This window comes from Pipistrellus kuhlii, unplaced genomic scaffold, assembly GCF_014108245.1.
Source record: "Pipistrellus kuhlii isolate mPipKuh1 unplaced genomic scaffold, mPipKuh1.p scaffold_m20_p_1, whole genome shotgun sequence".
In the NCBI taxonomy this organism is placed as follows: domain Eukaryota; kingdom Metazoa; phylum Chordata; class Mammalia; order Chiroptera; family Vespertilionidae; genus Pipistrellus; species Pipistrellus kuhlii.
The window spans coordinates 192,954,660-192,975,727 of NW_023425404.1; the positions used below are offsets into that span (position 1 = coordinate 192,954,660).

At 42.5% G+C, this 21,068-nt stretch overlaps 1 protein-coding gene across 1 annotated transcript in view; it reads right to left on the reverse strand.

Annotated features, from left to right (window-relative positions):
* Positions 1-20,680, reverse strand: part of C1QTNF7 (C1q and TNF related 7) — a 92,785-nt gene extending 72,105 nt beyond the window's left edge. Inside the window, exon 1 of the mRNA XM_036420248.2 lies at positions 20,247-20,680. Within this exon, the coding sequence (XP_036276141.1) occupies positions 20,247-20,268 (22 nt within the window). The 5' untranslated portion in view covers positions 20,269-20,680. The remainder of the gene's footprint in view (positions 1-20,246) is intronic.
* Positions 20,681-21,068: the final 388 nt, after the last annotated feature.

Sequence of the window (21,068 nt, forward strand, 5' to 3'; positions counted from 1 at the left end):
GAATTATAAAGAACGCTGGGATGAACATTCTCCTCACCACATTTTAGCATGAATATTTCCTTTAAAATACATTTTGAGACATGGAGGATATTCTTTCTTTAAGGAATTTCATGTACATTGCCAAATTACTCCCCAAGTAGAGTTGTATAAATTAACTGTCCTACCAGCTGATTTTGAAATTACTTATTTTATCCTAGAGCCTAAGCAGGAGATGGCAGTTAATTTCTGATAGATTACAACATTGTTTCAAGAAAGTGACAAAGATGGGGAGATTATGAGGAATGGGGATGTCAAATGTGGGCAATTGCCATCTTAGAGGAGGGGATGGTAGCATCTTCAAATATTCAAGAAGCCACCATATGGAAGAAGGGCCGACCTTGTTCTGTGTAGTCTTCAATGACATAGCTAGGATCAATGAGTGTAAGTTCTAGAAACAAGTCTGCCTTCAGATCAATTTAACACTAAAATATGCAAGTGATCAATCTTGGAACGATGTCTCTATTTGGGATCTGTGTTCTAAAGGGGGGGGGAACAACAACTCTACAATAAAACATGTTATTTTCTTTGAAACCATGGTGCCCTCTGGGCTAGTTAATACTTGTGGGTTTTAGATATAAACCTAGCTGATGGGAATTGACTGGAGCCCTTACAGGCTGAGTTCAAGTGCACATTTTGGGTCTGATACATAAGTGTATGAATGACTTTTAGATGCAGTCAATACTTGTTATTTGCAGATTCTACATTTGCAAATTCACCCATTTTCTGATCTTTATTTGAACTCCCCAAATCAATATCCATGGTACTTTATCAGTCATTTGAGGGTAAGCACATATCTGCAAAAAATCTGGGTGGCCACCATGCACAGTTCCAGATGAGGTCAAACAAGGCAACATTTTGACTTCTTTCAGCTCTCAGGGTACAAACAAGTATTCTTTTTACAGTCTGTGTAGTGCCATGTTTTAGTTGGTGATTTTGGTTGGTAATTTTGCTGTTTAAAGAAGTGGTATGTAGAGATCCTACAAGTGAGAAGGCTGTGGGACTGTGTGTTGTGCCTTATAGATAAAAATAGGTGTATTAGATAAGTTTTGATCAGATATGAGTTCTTGTGCTGCTGGCCATAAGTTCAATGTTACTGAGTCAACAAAATGCATGAAATAAAGTGTCTTTAAATAGAAATACATGTAAAACAAGATTATATAATGGCTGATTGTTGCAAGTGCTATCACTTCAGAGGCTTGAAGGACCCTGATCCTGTATTTTCCTTAGGAACAATGGTTTAGTGTTTGCTTATTCACTCTGTTCACTATAGATAGAACAGAACTACTGTGAATAGCAGGAATTGACTATATGTGCTTTTAAATGACGGATGGATTGCTTTTGCCCATGGAACCCAACTCTCAAATGCCTGGTCACCCACCTTGATCCCAAAGCACTGGCTATTCAAAGGATGACTTACCCTCCAAGTAGGGACCAGAACATTGCTTTTACCAGCCATATCCTTGATGGATTATGCCAAACCCAAGCATGTCAGGGTTCCATTGGCTGCAGAGATGAAGCATGTCTAACCACATTGCCCTGTCTTGTGATGAGTCAGTTAAATGTTGTATAGCCTCTAATAGTCAGGACCCGCATATTTTATATTTTATCCTTCTTAACACAGAGCACAGTTTTGAGTGACATGAAAACCATTCTTGATGGTAAGGAGCAGGCACAAATAGGGAACCTTACTTGAGTCTGAACAATAACTATCATAGCCCTGCTGATGTGGCTCAGTGGTTGAGTGTAGACCCAGGAACCAGCAGGTCACAGGTTTGATTCCAGGTCAGTGCACATGTCCAGGGTTCAGGCTCAGTCCTCAGTAGGGGGTGCCCGATCAATGTTTCTCTCTGTCTTAGGGCTTCTTCCAGTCCGTCACAACCTCTGCATCACCTGCTTGGCTCTGGAAGCATTGATTTGATCTTGTTCTCCACTGTGTCAGCTCCTTCCTTTGAGTATGATCCTGTCATCTATTAATACATAAGTTCACCTGATCCTCATGGTTTTATTACTATTCTGTTGCTGAATGAATTTACTCAACATCAAATGGCTAAATGAACCGAGATTTAATTCAGTTCTCCAGCCCCTTTTCCACACAGCCTCCTGGAAATTTTATGACTTGTAAACTGTTACCCCCACAAAGCAAAGCTTGGTCAGGACAATTCTCAGGCACTGATTTTTGAAGATTGTTCTGAGGAAAGCAAGAATCCAGGGGTGTGAGAAGGCCAGACATGAACTGTGGCAGGAGCAGGGGCAGATTATATTTCTATAGAAAATATTTCCTTAAGTACAAACAGAATGTAATTGAGCCTTTCACATTTTGTCATTTCTGCTTAAGAGCTATCATTTAAATTTGTTCTCACAGCATGGGAACAATTTCTTATCAGGCAAGCACATTCATTTCTCCAGTGCTTTCCCCTCATCTACTGTTTCCTAAGATCTATATGCCTGTAGCAGGGGAGGTGGACTCTTTATCTGTGGGCTCAGTCTCTGCTGAAAGATTTCCTGGAATTCACTCAAAGGCCACTGGATTTATATATTGAAAATTAACCCAATAGGCAGAGCATAAGCAGCCCAAAGATGCCTGCTTCATCCAAACAGGACACAGCAGAGCCCAAGTAACACACGCGACCTAGAGGAGCTTGGCCTTGATGATGTACTGGAATTCCAGGGAGGAAAGTCTCCCAGTCCTTTTACTTCTGGCCCCTCCCTGACACTGTGTCCAGCATCATCCTTCTGAAACTCTGTTTCCAATGGCTCTCTCACTCAGAGCTTTTGATGACTTTCTTTTTCCTTGAAAAGAAAGTCAAAATGACCTCCCCTGTTTTCTGAGTTCTTTGCAGTTTGAACTCTTATCCAATCTTCACCTAACTTTTTATCTCATTGCTTTCCTTCCAGAACATTCTTCTCTGAGCAAGTGGGATGCTGGGTCTTCACTGAGGGCTCCATATGCTAGTCTTTTCCTTCTGTTCACTCCACTGGATATGGGTCCACTCATTCCTTAGAGAGTTCTGTCCAAGTTTCTCTCCTTTGAAGTCTGAGACTTCTGGGCTACAAATCTCCCTGGATGGAGGGATTTCAATGTGGATTAAGTGCACATACCAACAGCTGTGTAGAAGGAGCGGGTGATGATACTTCTTCACCAGATCCTCGGATATTGGGATGGACCTTGACTGAAGCTTTAGACTCGCATGAAACATCAGCTTCCAATTTACTAGGCTGGTAATAGATACAGGGCCCATAGAATCCTTATATAATCTACTTCTCTTATTATGTTCCAAGATTCATTTATTCATTGACTCAAACACATTTGGACAAAGAGTAGTTTCAGCCTCATTCTCTGACAGATATCTCACCCTGCCCCTTGCCCTGCTGTTCTGTTCATTCATCATCCTCAGCTTTTCTTCATTTCTTGGTGAATGGAAATAATACCTACCTCAAGCGGTGATTGGAGGACTGAATGAGATCATGAGTGTCCACTCCCTAGGTACGACATAGGGCACATAGCAGACACAGAGGGCGCTCAGCAAATGTCTCACCTGTCCTATCTTCTGATGATGTTTGTAATCAATTAGAGCTGCATAGGCAGGCATCTGTCCCTGCAAACTCCCTGGACCATTTCAGTCAGAGACTCAAAATGTCTTGGAGGTATTCTTGTCTTATCAGCATATCACATGGATTTTTTCAAACTGTTTGTATGACTATCTTTTGAAGAAAGTCTGAAAATAAGAGCCGGAAAAAAAAATACTCAACTGATTCTCCTTTTTATGGGCATATTGGCAATTTGTCTGTCCAAACTAAACAGTCTCTGTTTTGGTCTTACCCAAGTTTATTCTCAAAAAATTAAAAACTTGTCCTGGAATGAACTTACTGGCCAGTTTCTTTTAAGATAAAATTTTAAAAATATTTTTTCAAGAAGCAGCACAAAATGTCATTGGCTCTTTCATGCAGATATTTCAATAGCAATTTCTAAGCCTTTGGTTGGGAGGGAAAGCAGTATTTCTCTCACTCCTTTATCTGGCTGCAAAGAATAACTAGTAATAATATCTACAGATAGAAACCCAAATGGAAATCATCTCTTTTGACACAGATTATGTAGCTATTTGGAACTGATTTTAATGTTTTTATTAGATTTCATTCTCCTCTAAACTAATATTCTAGAAATGAAAGCAGCCTTCTGGACCTGGATGTACCAGGAGGAAAATATGCTTGCAAATGGATACTAATCAGTTTTCAGGGGCAATCAAGGGATGTGGAAAACCAGTTTCAGGAAGATAAGAAAGGCAAATGAACTGGAGCTGGCCACATGACAGGACAGGCAGAGGTCAGCAAGGACAGCGTGTCCAGTGAAGGAGAAAGTAGACAGATGCCAAAGAGGGACAGTGTGGAGAGTGGCTGGTCTTGTCCAAACCCACTGCACCTGAACGTGCACTTCAGAACAAAGCATTTTCAAATAGTGTCAGTGTGGGCAATCCCAACTTCTGGTTCTCTTCCATCACTTCCTTGGGCATCGGTGGCATTGATGACAAAGACCTCATGCCCACCCCTTTCAAATATATTTTTTATTGATTTCATAGAGGGAGGGAGAAGAAGAGAGACCTAGAAACATCAATAACGAGAGAGAATCATTGATCTGCTGCCTCCCACATATCCCACACGGAGGTTAGAGTCTGCAACCCAGGCATATGCCCTGAGAGGGAGTCAAAACATGCCCTCCTAGTTCATATGCCAAAGCTCAACCACTGAACCATGCCAGCCAGGCCCATCCCTTTAAAAAATGCCTTGCACCTTGCTGAAGCCTTTGCAACACAAAGTAGGATCTGCAGCCTTTGGTACATTTTTACCTTTTCATTCATTTCATTCAGGCCTGGTGCTGGGACATGATCTTTCAGGGGACAGTTTTTGTCATTCAGCAGGTTTTGGTGTAAGCATGCAACTCTTTTTAAAAATATATATTTTATTGATTTTTTTTTTTTACAGAGAGGAAGGGAGAGGGATAGTTAAAAATATTGATGGGAGAGAACATCAATCAGCTGCCTCCTGCACAGGTCCCACTGGGTATGTGCCCACAACCAAGGTACATGCCCTTGACCGGAATCAAACCTGGGACTTTTCAGTCCACAGGCCGATGTTCTATCAACTGAGCCAAACCAGGTAGGACAGCATGCAGCTCTTTGAGGATTTAATTTGTGCTTTATCTGGAGGCAGCGTGGCAGGGTGAAAAGATTGTAGGTTTGGGATCATGCAGGTCCAGGTCTGAATCCTGGTTTTGCCAGGACTGACATTAAGCAAACCTCTGAACCACTATAAATCTCATCTCATCTGAACAGTTTCCTCCCCCATTTTATAGGATTTTTTGAGGATTAAGAAAGGTAATCAAATGACATATTTGACACAGAGCAGAACATTTAACAAGTGGCAATTAAAATAAAATGAGAAATGAGATGCAAAACGGAGAGGGTATTTGGTCAAGTTACTGTCATGAATCTGACATAATCAAGATACATTTTTCTCACTATTTTCCAACATTTAAATTGCAAGTATACAAGCTATGGTGGGCTCACCTTTGGTTCAAATATGTTTAGGTCTCCCACATTCTTAAAATATATTATTGTGCTTTTGCTAATCTCTGAAGCTACCTTCCTCGCTCTTCCCTTCCAGGTTCTACATTTGTTAAAGCATTCAGCCATGCCTGCTGTGGATTTATCCTCACCATCCATCCTTCCTTTCACAGCCTAATTTCTGTTTCACAAGTCTCCTAAAAGGTCCTCGTAGAGCAGCATAGACGGGTGTGCCACAGGAATTCTTAAAATATGCAATACCTGGCTCTTTAGTCAAGGGTACTGACCTATTTTCCCTTAGATTGTCCAATAAAAATGACAATAGCCAACACAACAGTAGCCATCAAGTGTGAATGAATAAAAAGTATGCCTCGTTCTTTTTGTCAGATGGGCAAAAAATGGGACATACTTTTGATGTGCCGCAGAACTGTAGTAATTAGTTTATGTCCCATAAGATGAAAAAGGTTGAAAATTGCTGCTCGGGAGTCTAAAAAGCCATCGACATACTCACACACTGCATGAGGCATATGGCCTTGTCAACTCTATAGCTTTTTACCTCATTAGCCACCACTTCCTCTAAAACAGCATTTCTCAACCACTGCATGTTAGAATGATGTTGGGGGTGGGGTTCAAATTAATTTATGCCTGGATCCCACCATCAGAGAGCCTGATGTAACGGTCCAGGGTGAAATCTGGGTTTTGAGATTTTTCAAAGCCCCCTCATTGCTGATTTAAGAGCCGCTAAGTTTGACAATTGCTGCTAAGACTTTCTTTCTCCTTGGTTTATATAATATTGCAAAGCTTTGTTTCTCCCACTTGCCAAACACATCTGAATCTCTTTTGGGGTCTTACTCAAATCCTGCTTAGAATGCAGTTTTATGTAGTAAAGAATGCAAGCGTTGCAATCAAGATAAGTTATAGTTGGAGTTGTTGCTATGGCATTGTTAAAGGAATTCTGCTATTCTTGGTTAATCAGAAAGCTAACTGAATGCAGGTTCAAGGTATGGCTGGCTGGCTGGCTGGGTATGGGGAAAGGGAGAAGGAAAGAAGGAAGGATCTGATGTTTTTTGATCCAAACAACTTAATAACCCTGTATGTCTAATGTTTTTTCTTCCATTGTGTTTCATCAGAAGTATCAGAAATATTAATCTTAGTGATGGTTGATTGAGCACCATATTATAACCTCACATGGATGTATCACATGCATTTATTATAACTTCAATGAGATGGAAACAATTAGCCTCATTTAACAACACAGAAATGGAGATGGGGAGAGTTCGTTGTCCAAGGACTCAGCCTACAAAATTAATAGAGCTGCGTTTTTAACTTAGATCAGATCCTCTCTGGATTAGAATTTTAAGTAATTGATGCCAAATGTTGGAGAACTGCTCCAGAAGCCCTGTTTGAGGGAGATATTGAAATACTCCAAATTAGTCTTGTAACTCCCTTCAGTGTTCCTCTTCCCTGGGGCAGGACCCTGCACTCTTTCTTCCTGTGTGTTGGGTTTAATACTTCTCATTTCTGGTTACCTGAGCCACCTCTAGTTCAGCTTGTCATGGGCCCTATTGATGTGTCCAGACTAAGATAACAATGAGGCACTGATCAGTTATCAAGTGCACTCTGGAAGGATGGCTGGGTCAGTAGCAGAACACTATTTGTGATGCTGGCTAGATTTCTATGTTCAAGAGAAAATGCTGGAAATAAAAGGCTAGGTTTTCATTGAAAAGGAGAGGCTGGAGATGGAGATGTGGGTTTTTCTGCAGGGCTCAGAAGGAAGGTGACAGGAAAGTGGAAAGAGCACAGTATAGGGCAAGATGAGGAAAATGAGTAACTCTAGGGAAAGTATTGTAGAAAAGGATTTTAAAAACCCTTTCCTTCCTTCCTTCCTTCCTTCCTTCCTTCCTTCCTTCCTTCCTTCCTTCCTTCCTTCCTTCCTTCCTTCCTTCCCTTTCTTTATGTTATCTGGTACCTTCCATCCCAAATCACCTGGCTGTCACTTGAACCTGCAGTTAGTAAGCTTTCTGATTAATCAAAATTTCAGATTTTCTTTAAGACCATAGCAACAATACCAACTACTAATTGCCTTAATTATAAGGTTTGCATTATCTACTGCCCAAAACAATGTATTAACTAGGATCTGAGTGAGTTTTAGTGCAGCTCTCGCTAGCCAGAGAGAGACAGAGCAATGCAAAGCTGGGGGAAAATGCTGCTAGATGCAGGGGGTGGGAAACAGTTGCTTAAAGCAGGACCCAGGGTGGGGCAAAAGAAAAGGAATTCACAACCAAAGGACTTGAATGCATGCATATAAGCATAACCAATGGACAATAGACGCAAGACAGTGGGTTGGGGAGGGGGGGAGGAGGGAGAGTAAGAACAAATGCCAGGGGGTATGGGAGGTGGTGGGGGGAAGGATACATATATACCACCATTTTTAATACCGTAAACAATAAAATAAAAAATAATAATGGAAAAATATCCTAGGGTGAGGATTAAAAATATATAATAAAAAATAATAAAAGATGTATGTTAGAGAAATCAAAAGAAAAAAAGAAAAGGAATTCATTTCTGGTCCTCCAGCCCTTTATCCTGAGCACATCAGAGAACACACAGGTCACTTTAAATCTGAAAGGCTCTGGGTCTGGCTGCCAGGAGATGAAATTTCACGCTCAATCATAGTAACTAGATGGGGCGTTGTGGTTCACATATTTTGTTCCTCTTCCATCTCAAGGCTTTGATTTTTTTCTTTCCACTTCCCCTGCTTCATCTTGCACATTCCTTTGAACTTGCCTGAAACCCTGTGTAGTAGGGGCGTGCTGACATTCATGGGGCTTCGGCTGTGTGTGGTGCCTCAGTTATCAGGGGCATCGACACTGCAGGGCATACAGGTTAAATACAAACAGAGTGAGGATTATGATGTGAAGGCTTGTGGTGGAGAAGAGGGCAAGAAGAGAAGTAGGAGGGAGGAAAATACTTTGGAGAAGGGGAGGTTGGAATGAAGGTGCAGGAAAGAGAAGCAGAGGAAGAGAGAAAGGAGAATGCGTGAAGAGAGGAGGTTACAGAAAGTGACACAGAGAGGTTGTGGAAAATGAAAGAACTTCAGGGTACAAAGTGGGAAATGGCTGAATGAAGTGGGCAGGGAAGGAAGAGGACTAAGGACAAAAACTAGAAAAGAAGAAAAAGGTAGGAGAGGCTGATCCTTTACAGAAGGGTTATGGGGTTATGGACACTTAACTGTGTCCCCCTCAATTCATATGTTGAAGCCCTAACCCTCATTGTAACTGTATTTGGAAATAGGATCTTCAAGGAGGTAATTGAGGTTAAATGAGGTCATTCGGGTGGTGCCCTATCCAATAGAATTGGTGTCCTTATAAGGAAAAAAAAACACCTCCTCTCTCTCTCTCTCTCTCTCTCTCTCTCTCTCTCTCTCTCTCTCTCATCTCATGTCAAGATATAGCGACAAGGTTGCCATCTACAAACCAAGAAAGGCATTTTTACCAGGAACCAATTCTACAAGCAACTTGATCTTGGACTCACACTCTCAGAAAGTGAGAAAATAAACTTCCGTTGCTTAAACCATCCAGTCTGTTATTATTCTGTTATGGCCACCTGAGTGAGCCAATACAAGGGATATGAAGATTTAAAGTAACCCAGAGAACCCAGAAGATCATTTTTCCACATTTGCCATCTCAGGAGGGAAGGGAGGAGAGTGGGCAGTAATACACATCCCAAATTTCTTCCTCTAATCTAACAGATATGAAGGCACTGGCTCTCTTGGCAAGGAGCTAATATATCATGTACAGGTGTGTCACTAGTAACTGAAGGTGAGGCTTTGGATCTCATTTGTAAAGTAGGAATACATACAGTACTTACAACCTTTATAGGGGCATTGGGAGAATTAAATGAGGGTTTGCCTACACACATATCTTCTGTGTAGGGAGGGTGCTTTGTGAGCTTTTGCTATTAATACTGTGTGTGCATGTGCATGTCATGTTTATTTAGGACATTTTTGGAATAGAAAGGTCTCTTGGGATTTCCCACACAGCAAGAAAATTTGGACTCTATGTCTGTCTCTAGATTGTACTGAGTTGAACCATATGCAATTGCCATTCTATAGGTGAAAAATACATAAGTATTTTAAAAATAGGGACATTTCACATAAAAGTCCAGATACATGGATTTTATTTCAAAATCTTAAGATATGACACTCTTGGGCCACATTTCCTTGGACACCACTCACTGGAGCACTCCACCCTATGCACTTAGGGTCTTAGCCACACCCTTATGCAAGGGCCCTGTTAGGTCCTATAGGATGGGGGTTATAGCCTGTATCTATGGTGATGTGTTGCTGATGATGTACCTGAGAAATGGCTATATATATTTAGAGGCATTTGCATTAAAACAGCAATGTAGATTTTAGTTAGCAATCAGCAAGCAAAATCCTCTCTTCTAACATCTGAGGCCCAGGATCATTAAAGTAAACCAGGGAAAGTCATTATGAATTTTGCCTGTCATACCTTTGAGGCATCACAGAAACACTTACATCTGGAATGAAATGGTTTCCCTGGATGTGTTTATATTCACATGCAAGTCCCTTCCCTGAGCATCTCTGTGTGTGCTTTTCTCTTGCTTGTGCTTTTCTTTAAAATCATCCACCAGATGTCAATTTGTCCAGTCTAGTGAGAAAAAAAAATCCTCCAAAACAAAGAGGTCTATGGAAATATTAGTTGGCTGTCCAAAAACATCAGGTTCTTCACAATTGGCATTTAGGCCTGCATGTTTTATCTTACATAGTATCTCATTTAATACTACCAATGGGGCCCTAGACAGTTTGGCTCAGTGGATAGAGCATCAGCCTGCAGACCAAAGGGTCCCAGGTTTGATTCCAGTCAAGGGCATGTACCTTGGTTGCAGGCTCCTCCAGGGCTTAGGCCCTGGTCAGGGCTCATGCAGGAGGCAACTAATCGATGTGTTTCTCTCACATCGATGTTTCTCTCTGTCTTTCCCTCTCTCTTCCATTCTCTACCTAAAAATCAATGGAAAATATCATCAGGTGAGGATTAATATTAAAAACAAAATGCTACCAATGGGTCCACTGCACGAGGAACAAATCATTCCCATTTCAAAGATGGACTAAGATGGATTCTCAGAGGCTTAGAGAATTCAAATAACTTTCCCACACTCACACAGCCAGGAAGGATTAGGGTTGGAACTGGCATACAAATAGATCATAATTTCAGATTCTTTATTCTTTTTAGTTAACTACAAAGAAAAGCAGCAGCATAGCATGGGTGAAAATAAGCTTTGCTGCAAATAAGTTGTTGTTTTCTTTTAAAAAAAATCTGAGTGTCTTAGTTGGGCTTTGTATGAGATGAGCTTATTGGTAATGAAAAGTTAGCTTTAAGGAAAAGAAAGTACTTAAATCAGAGAAAATAATAGTTCCCCGGTTGTCTGGGTGTCAGACAGTATCCAGATTAGCAGAGAGAGCAGCCATAGAAAACACCTGGTTTTCCATGGGTATCACTAATCGAACTCTACCTTCTTTTCTACGAACCAGAGGTTGGGTTCAGATTCTTTCTCAATAAGGGTGTCACTATTCATCCCAGGAAATTGACATGGAGTAAGCAGTAGGGGTGAAGTCATCTGGAATCTGGTGTCCAGGTCTGATGTCCACTTCAAGAAGGATGTGGCTATTCTCAGTGGACCACAGGGTACCCAGGGGAAATTCCTCCCTGCCAGTGTAGGGAGACCCTGGAGAGCTTTGGAAAGGTAGTGGTGACAGTCTTCTAATATTTAAAACACCAGGAAAAAAAAGGGATGGACTTCATGCTAACTTTGAAAGAAGAACAAGGACCAATGGAAAGACATTAAGAATGGCCAGATTCTGATGGCAACTTCTGTTTTAATGAAAGGGGCTACCTTGATCAGTATGAGCTTTTTGGTGCTGTTGGCATTGAGGCTGGATGTGATATCTGACATATAGATAGATCCTAAAAGCATGTCTGAATAGCATCCCATCTCAGCCTCAGGGACAAACAGGAATATGATCAACAATTTATGTGACATTTTAAGGGCCTGGCCTATAAATTGTCTTCAGGAAATGAAAATTTTTGTGAAATCTCCACAGTATATTGGGATCACATAAAGTTGCCATTTTGTAGGTAATAAAATGGTTGAAGGTCAGCAGTTTTATATAGTTCAATGTAATTCACACAAAGGCAAAGGGATAGACTTGATTCTTTAGACCTGAGTTACAGAGAGAAAAAAGATGCCCAAGAAACTGTGAGGATTTCACTGTGAGTAGGCATTGCATTGTTCTGGGTTGAATTATGTCCCCCCAACACCCAAATTCAAAGTTTTAGTACTTCAGCATATGACTATATTTGAAGATAAGGCCTTTAAAGGGGTGGGCCCTGAGGGAGGGCCCTATTCCAACTGGATTGGTGTCCTTATAAGAAGACATTTTGACACACAAAGAGAAACCAGGGTTTCTGCACAGAGAAAAGACCATGTGAGGGAACAGCAAGAAGGCAGCCATCTATGCACTAAGAGGAATGGCATTGGAAAGAACCAAATCAACCAGCACCTTGGTTTTGGACTTCTAACCTCTGGCACTGTGAGAAAATTAATTTATATTGTTTAAGCCACCCAATCTGTGGAATACATGGGTCTGTGGATGACCATCGGGGTGAAGGTGGACAAGGAGGGCTGTGAAGAGACAGATTTTCAAAGTCCCCTGAAGACCATGCCAAGGAATATGGTCTCAATTGTGAAGAAAAAGAGGAGATGTTAGTGATCCTCAGATACAAATTGATATAAATACCTATGATAAATAGAGTTGATGAATTTAAAGAATCCAATTCCTTAACTAAGATTCTATTGATGTCAAATTAGATTTCAGAGTGAAATGGGATATAAATTATTACTTTATAAAATTTATTTTTGTCAAAAAAAGGTAAGATTTCCTTCTTTTTTATGGCTGAGTAATATTCCACTCTGTAAATGTAACATAGCTTTTTGCAACAGCATGGGTTATGCTAAGTGAGATAAGCCAGTCAGAGAAAGACAATATGATACGATCTCACTTATATGTGGAATCTAATGTACATAATAAACTAACAAACAAAATAGAAAGATACTCATGGATACAGAGAACAGACTGACAACTGTCGGAGGGGAGGAGGTAGGGGGGCTGGGTAAAAAAGGTGTTGGGATTAAACAAAGAAAGAAAGAAAAAAAAACCCTCAAAGACAGACAACTGTATAGTGATTACCAGAGGGAAAGGGAGTAGAGGGAGGAAGAATAGGATGCTTTATTATTCCATCTTATTCATCTGGCAGCAGGGAGAAAGACTAAATCCTATTTTAAAAAGGAGAGAGAGGTGATGGAAGGAGACTTGAGTTGGGGTGGTGAACACACAATACAATATACAAATGATGTATTATAGAGTTGTACACCTAAAAACAGTATACTTTTATTAACCAATGTCACCCCAATAAATTTAATAACATTTTATTTTCTAAAAAAAAATAATGGTCTAAAAAAGAAACTGTAATAAAAATCACTTGACCAATTTAAGAGAATAAGCTGCTTCAGGAATGTTAGCAATTGGCAAGGATATCAAGAATGTCTTAGTGACAACTCTCACATGTTGGCAGAGTACACCTCTAGGAGGCATTTTTTTTTTTTGGGGGGGGGGGCCTACATGAGCTCTGTTTTGCTGTTATTTGTAGAAAAGACCCTGAAAATGAAAATATTTAATGCTATTCTATAATTAGTCTTTCATTAATTAGGACTGACTCCCTACCCTTGATTTTGAGTTAGAGACAAACAGATAAATTGAGGACAATGAGTGGCTTCCAACATGTTGCAAGTATCCCACATTGGGTGCCAGTTATGAGTGTCCCCCCCACATCCTGCATCGTTCAGGGTTCAAGCTCTGGAGGAGGCTGCATGCAAATTAAAGAGACTAGAAACTATTAATTTGTAAATATTGGGGACCTTATTTGGGGCCTTGCCATCCCTTTTGTTAAGACTATGGGATATACCCATAGCCTTTAGGCAGGCAATTCCAATAATAGCCAATCAGTAAGGATTTACATAAAACTAGAAGGTGGAAGTTGCTTTAGCTACCATTGTCTCAACTAGACAGTGCTGCTTGGCTCTGACCTTTCAGAGCTTCCAGGGTCCTTGTCCACATCTTTCCGCTAGTGAGGACAATGGGTGGCTTCCAACAATAAATGTGTGTTGGCATTTGAGCTCCTGTCAAGCTCTGTGGCCTAGAATATGTCACTTTATCACTCTCACCTCTTTTAAATCTTCCTCCCTTATGCCTCCTAGATGAAGTATAAGATGGAGTAATAAACCATCCTATGGGATTATTATGATACAGCGCATGGGCACACTATATTCATAGTGGGGAAAAAAATTTCCACCGAAAGACTAATCAAGAGCAGATCTCTGAACTGCTAGGCAGAAAATGGCAGAAAGTAAGGAATCCTTCCAGAGTCCATGTGGCAGATGGAAAGTGTGGGTTATGGAGAGTGGGACATTTTGAGTTTAAATACTAGTACGTGCTCCTCTCCTAACACTTGTCAGATCTTAGGTAAGCTACACACCACTCCTCATCTGAAAAATGGTGATATGGAGCCAGTATATGTAAAGTACTGACACATGCTAGGTGCTGCTGATCATAAAACACTTCCTCTGGTGGCCAACTGAGCAACTTTGGAGGAGCCATTTCATTAGTTACTGGGGCCCACCTTTCACTGACCATTATTGAATACTTACTGGGTGTGTGAGAGGTAACTCTGTGTGTTCTTCATCTCCAACTGCTTCCAAGAATGTTGCCTGGTCCCCTGTGGGCATCTGTTTCAGGGTTGTGCAGACCAGGAAGCAGAAGTTTCTTGAAAACATATTTCCCCCCTTTTTCCCCCTGAAAGTTCAAGTCCACAAATGCATAGGAGAGGGGGAATAAGAGACCTCTGATGGGACATTTCCCACCAGACCTGCAGTTTCTGGCGGTCAGAGATCGGTGAACTTGGGAGAAGTGGAAACATTCACTGTGTGGCTCAGACACAGGGTGCCTGGCCTGGATGGTGATTCTCAGATCCCAAACAGGGGATCCTACAGATATCAGGGACAGGCAATGTATAAAAATGGTCACAGGTAGTATGAAGGAAGACCTCACTAGTATTGGTGGTGGTGGGGGTAAGAGCCTGATAATTTCTAAAACTAAATTTCCTGTGGACATGGACTCTTGGAATCTGATTCCAGTTAAGTTGAATGAAAGAAAAGAAAGGAATGTGACACTTTTTGCAGACCTGTGTTATTAGATTGGCACTTGCTATAGTGTAAGTCATTCAAGAACCTAAAGATGAATTAATGTCTACTCTTTAGAACCTTGCCACCTATTTGGGAGCAGGACGAGGTCATATGACACCTAATAAATAACTCAGAGCCTGACAAGACCCTTCATGATGTGTAAAAATTCTCAGTCAAAAGAGGCAGACAGTTGAAAGATGCAAAAAGCAGCCAGCAAGGTTAATGGATAGGAATTTCTCCTGAAGGGATATATTAAAATACACTCTCTGAAAGGATATATTGAAATACACTCTCTCCATCATTCCATGCCAATATCACAATTTCTAATTGCCACAGCTGTAAACTCATAAAACTTCATAGACCCTAATGTTCTTTTGGAAATATGCCCATTTGATATGAAGGAGAAGTCCAGAAATTGGTGATGGAATAAGAAACTGTGGAGTTAATGATTTCCAAAAAGTTGCTCACAGGTGTGTCTTCATGGAGTCCGGGAGCTGAGAAGGCCCCTATAGGTCAGTTAGCCCCTCCTGTCCCTTCCATTCCCCAGTCCTCTTATTTTCCAGGGTCAAATCAAATTTAGCAAGGCTCAAAGTTGTTTGAAAGACCACAGTGATGGTCAGGGTCTTGGTGTAGCAGGTTTAGGAGACCGGGCCCAATGTTTACCTCTACCCCTTAGTTGCCGTGTGAATAAAGACCACTGTTATCTCTTGCCTGGACAAATATCACTGTCTAACTGGAGGTTTGGTCTTTGTCCCTTCTAAACACTGATTAATCATCTTAAATTATTTTTCTAATGGAATTTCTTGTTTACAAACTCTCAATGATCACTAAAAAATAAAATAAAATAAAAAGCAAATTTTGTGGCATTCAAGGCTTTCTTATGACATGATTTCCAACCAACACCCCCCATCCCCCTAACCTGCTGCCCCTCAACCAAGTCTTTTGAACTTATTCCATTTGCTCTCTTTGTTGCACTTGTTCTGCCAGGGAAGCTCTCCTGTTCCTCTCTACACTGGCCTTCTTTCATGGTTTTCCTAAAATTTTCTCACAGCCTGGAATGCTCCTATCACCAATCCTTATCCATCCATCAAGGCAAATTGCATGTTCTCTCCTCTGAGGAATCTTCCCTGAGCATCAGATGGACCTGAGTTTGAGGTCATGCTCTGCCACTTACTTCTTAAAAGACTTCAGGTTGTTACTGAATTTCTTTAGGGCCCAGTTTTCTCATCTGTGAAATGGGTAAGTTAAAACCCATCTTGTAGCCTTGTAAAGTACACATGGGTTAGTCATATTGTAAAATACTTAGCACAGTTACTTGTACATGGCAAATAGCAAAGAATGTTACACATTCCTCTGATTTTTTCAGGGACCCACGGTCTCCTTTTCTTTGAATTTCCATTCACCTTGAGCCTCTCTTATATTCTTCCCTGTAAATCTGATTTTGCATGTTGGAACACATGTTTTATTTTCCCCATTGGAATGATAACTCCTTGAAGGTGGGACCGTGTTTTATTCTGGTGTCCTTTGCAATGTGCTCTATACAGCAGGCCTCTGAACCACAGGCAAAGGCTGACCTTTCGGGTGTGAAACTGCTAATGAGAATTTGCTTTCCACTCACTATTTCTTCTTAAAGTTGGCAATATTTTTAAAAAGTTAATTTCCCAGATATGAGAATCCTAGTTGTTGGGCTTTTGTTTTAGAGAAATATGGGAAGTCAGTTTATGTAGTGGCTTATGGAGATTAATAAATTTTAATTAAATCTTGGGAAACTTTACACACTCGAAGGCCATGTGGTCTGAACTCAATCTCACCATTTTTCAGCACGCATTCCACATTCCATGCATTGTGTGCTACTCCTCAGGAAAAAATGGTTTCACATTCTAATGAGTTTGTGAAACATTAGATTCTAATGACCCACTCATAAAGAGACAGAGGACACATTAAAAATAAAAACTTGGGAGAATAGATAACTTCCTAGCATATATGATGTTTAAAAGTTTTGATTGTTAGAGCTCCATATGAAGTTACTGAGATAAATCTGAGCAAATTATTTAACCTTTCTGGGCTACAGTTTTTACAAATTATAAAGATGACAGTAGAATGTGGACACAAGATGGCCACCACAAGATGGCCAGCAGGGGAGGGCAGTTGGGAGGGACAAGGCCTGCAAGGGAGGGAAGTTGGAGGCGATCAAACCTGCAGGGGATGGCAGTTATGGGTGACCAGGCCAGCAGAGGAGGGAAGTTGGGGGCGACCAGGCCTGCAGGGAAGGGCAGTTAAGGGTGACTAGGCCTGTAGGGGAGAGAAGTTGGGGCAAACAGGCTGGCAGGGGAGCAGTTAGGCATCAATCAAGCTGGCAGTTAGGGGGTGATCAGGCTGGCAGGCAGAAGTGGTTATGGGCAATGAGGAAGGCAGGCAGGTAAGCAGTTAAGAGCCAACAGTCCTGGATTGTGAGAGGGATGTCTGACTGCCTGTTTAGGCCTGATCCTACTATCTGATTGCTTGTTTAGGCCCAATCCTACCGGGCAGTTGGACATCCTATGAAGAGTCTCAGATTGGAGAGGGTGCAGGCTGGGCTGAGGGACATGAATTTCATGCCCTGGGCCTCTAGTAAATAAATAAAATGTGTAAGAAGGCCTGCAGTGAAGAATGCAGCATTTAATAGCTAATAAGAGCTCACATTCATTGAACTCTTATATGCCAGATATTCTGATAGCAGACCCTTTGCATGAATTTCTAATTTTATTCTCAAGATGCCCCTAAAAGAATAGGTAGCAGATGAAGAAACTGATACTGGAATGGTTCTGAGCACGCAGGGCAGTTCAAGATGGAGCTGTGTTTGAAGTCGGATGTCTGTGACCCCAGACCTAAGTTTGTTCCACATCACACCCTCCTGCCCCTCTCATGATATTTCAACTCTCCTCTAAGGTCTATTCAAAGGCACTCCATGAGAAGCTCTCTATGAGGCCAGCAGGCTGATTTCCAAAGCCCCTCTCTATGTTCTTCTCCACCGACTTCCTACAGGGTCGAGTGCCTTCCTTCTCTCTGTCAAGGGCCAAGTTCAGAGCCTTGTTGAAGTTTATGGCACAATGTGGACCCCCAGGTGAGGGTGTCTCTTTCCTAGTCTTTCCAGGGTATGATTTCTGAGCCTGGTCATAGTTCACAGGTCCTGGTTCACACATCTGGGATGTGTGGCAGTAGCAGGCAACCTGGGCTAAGGGGTTTAAGCTAAAATCCTCTCCAGTTCAGACCTCATGGCTCCCACACTCCCTGGCATCTCATTGGTTAACACTCTCCTCCCTCCGTCCTCTCTCCCAGCTTTTCTGGGGTGAACAGACATGATTAGGGTGCATGGGGCCTCTGGTCGCTGTCCTTCTGGGGACAACCCTGACCTATCCTTTCCAGGGCGCTGTCCAGGTTTCATCACCAAGCCCCCCAGCAGCTGCACCTCCGATGAGTCAGCTGGCTTGGGTTTCATTAGCAAATCTAATGGCCTTTTGTTTTCATCCTCATTGGGGCTTCTGAAGGGCCCAGAGGAGGGGCCTGGCGGGTCTGGCTTCCAGAGAGGCCGCCAGCCTCCGGGGGATGGAAAGTCGGCGCTGGGCTCCCCAGCAGACACGTCATGCCACACTGTGCTTTGCCTGGCCGCACCCGTCCCCAGGGCGCACTCAGGCGCCACGTAACCGCTGGCCATCCCAGCTCTCCAGCTGCTTGTGATGATGAAGTCATGGGGTGGGGTCCCGGAGACCCCCTCCAAATAGGGTGGGGGCTTCCCCAACTGGCGCTGGGAATGGCCGAGAGGACGAGAAGGAAGAGATGCTGTTACTCCTGAATGTACAACCCACTGCTGCCTCTCTTGATGCCGTATGTCGGGCATGGAGAAGACAGTCAAGGGAGACGAGAGAAGATACAGGAAGGAGAAGGACAAGGAACTGACAGGCCCGCGTCCCTCAGTCCCTCCATTGCCAGTGGCAGATGGGGAAAGGAACTCAGTTTCTCTTTACCACCTTGCTGATGGGACTGCCTTCTCCCTTTTCTACAATAACGGCCTTCTTCTGATTGTCTCTCTTTCCTTTTACTGAGTCTACCAGAGGCAGGGGGAGCCACTGCCCCCCACCATATGCAGTCAGAATCTAGCATAGCAGGGAAAGAGCCCAGTTACAGAAGAGCAGTCGCTGTGGCAAAGGCAGGTAGAGTCCTTCCCAACCCGAGCCCAGGGCCACGTTTTCACATGGAACGCACAGGGTGTCTGCGAGCGCTTCCAGATCGGCGGGGTTTGCAGACCTGGGTTGCTTAGATGTCCTAAGCCACTCACACACTTGGTCAGACCCACAGGGCTTTTAAGTTGCTGCTTGTGTGTTTCCGCTTGTGAGTCCATATGTGTGCATGGAGGGATGAATGCGGGCTCTGCTCGCTCACAGCTTGCTGGAAGAATTTGCAGACATCCACAAATGTCTAGGTGTTTTTTTGTGTGTGTGTGTGTGTGTGTGTGTGTGTGTATTTTTTTTTTTTTCACCTGGAAGTCTGCCTCGAAAAGATGGGAACTCTGATAACAGACTTCTTCAGGGAAATTGAAAGAACACATCACACATTTTCCTCTGAAAACCACAAGGAACTTCTCATATGGTCAACGCATGGGAAAATAGGATGTTTCAGCCCCTCTCCTTGCTACCTGCTTCTCAGGCACAATACAATCAAGGAGACCAAGCCACCCCATTCCGGTAATAGCACCGTCAGTCAACTTGATTGAATAAACTTGGAGTTGAACTTTTCTTCTCCCCCAAGACATACTAACTGCAACCCCCTCTCAAGTGGTTACGAAGGAAAAAAATCAAATGATTTATTTAACTTTTGTAAAATACATCCTGCAAAACAAGTTTCTGAGAAGCCATAGTAACTGTATTAAAGAGGATTTGGGGAATGTTATTAAAGACTTCCATGGGAAAGATTTCTGAGTGAATTGCAAGATCACAGCGCCGGAAGTCGAGCTGCAGACAACTGAATGAGACAACGTAGATACTCTGACCTCGGCAGTATGTTAGCCCATCACCACACTAGCAAATGCCAAGTGCGCCAGAATAGATATTTCGAAGAGCCACACACCCTTTCTAAAGTAAACGGCATTTTTCAGACAGTCAAAAGATACCTCCCAGAGGTTTGTGCATCCAGCAGAATAGAAAGGAGGAGAAAGCACCACCGCTGAGGTTTGCAGCCTCAGATTCATCTGTTGATACACTTCCCGCAAGCCCCTAGTTTCTTTACAAGTAGCTGTCTTAAGTTCCTCTGCAAATATTCTTGACAAAGGCCACAGTGAAAACGGTAGCTTACCTTGTCTAGGCATTGCCGACATCACACGTTCCCCCCACGCATGAGGCTCTCTGGCTTTGGTTGTCCCATGAAGTTAGAAACCATTAAAAACTGTACAGCAGGAATGCGTGTTTATCATCCAAAGCTGCTTCAAAACAACACAGAAGATCACTCGATGAAAAATGAAGTGCCCGTCTGAGCATGAGAACGCGCTTGAAGCTCGGAGCTCATGCTGTTGGAGGAGGTTTTGCAACTGTCTCCCTCGGTTTCAACAACCTCCTGCTCCTCCCAGGCACTTGCCGGCTCCTGTAATTTAAAGCAACTGTGATCCTTCCCATAATACTCACATTTCAAAGAGCCCAGTCTATACTCTCGTTAGGAGTGGATAGGAGTGGGGGACGTGCCTCCGCAAACCCAGACGGAGGCAAAGGAGCAGCCAGGGTTTCAGGTATCGAAACGTGTCTGTTTCCCTCTTTTACCCACGCATCTTCTCACCCTGTTCCTTCCAGTGGCTGTTGCCTTTTCAAGGGATGCCATGAGAACGAATGGCATCCCTTCCCTGGGAGCAAAAAGGACACAGGAGAGGTTATGTCCCAACTCAGGGAATGGTGATGCTGGTGAAATTGTGTTTACAGCTCTGTGCTATCACAATGATTTCCTGCAATGCTCCCCCGTTCGAAAATTTAAAATTAGTATACATCATATTTTTTCAAAAGGGGAAAACACCTAAACTGATGTTATTGGTCTTTTTTAACCTTCAGCCTGCTTACAAATCACCATCCCCAGAAAGGTTACTTGTTTTGCAGAGTACATCCACGCAGCTGAATACTTTTTCTGACATTT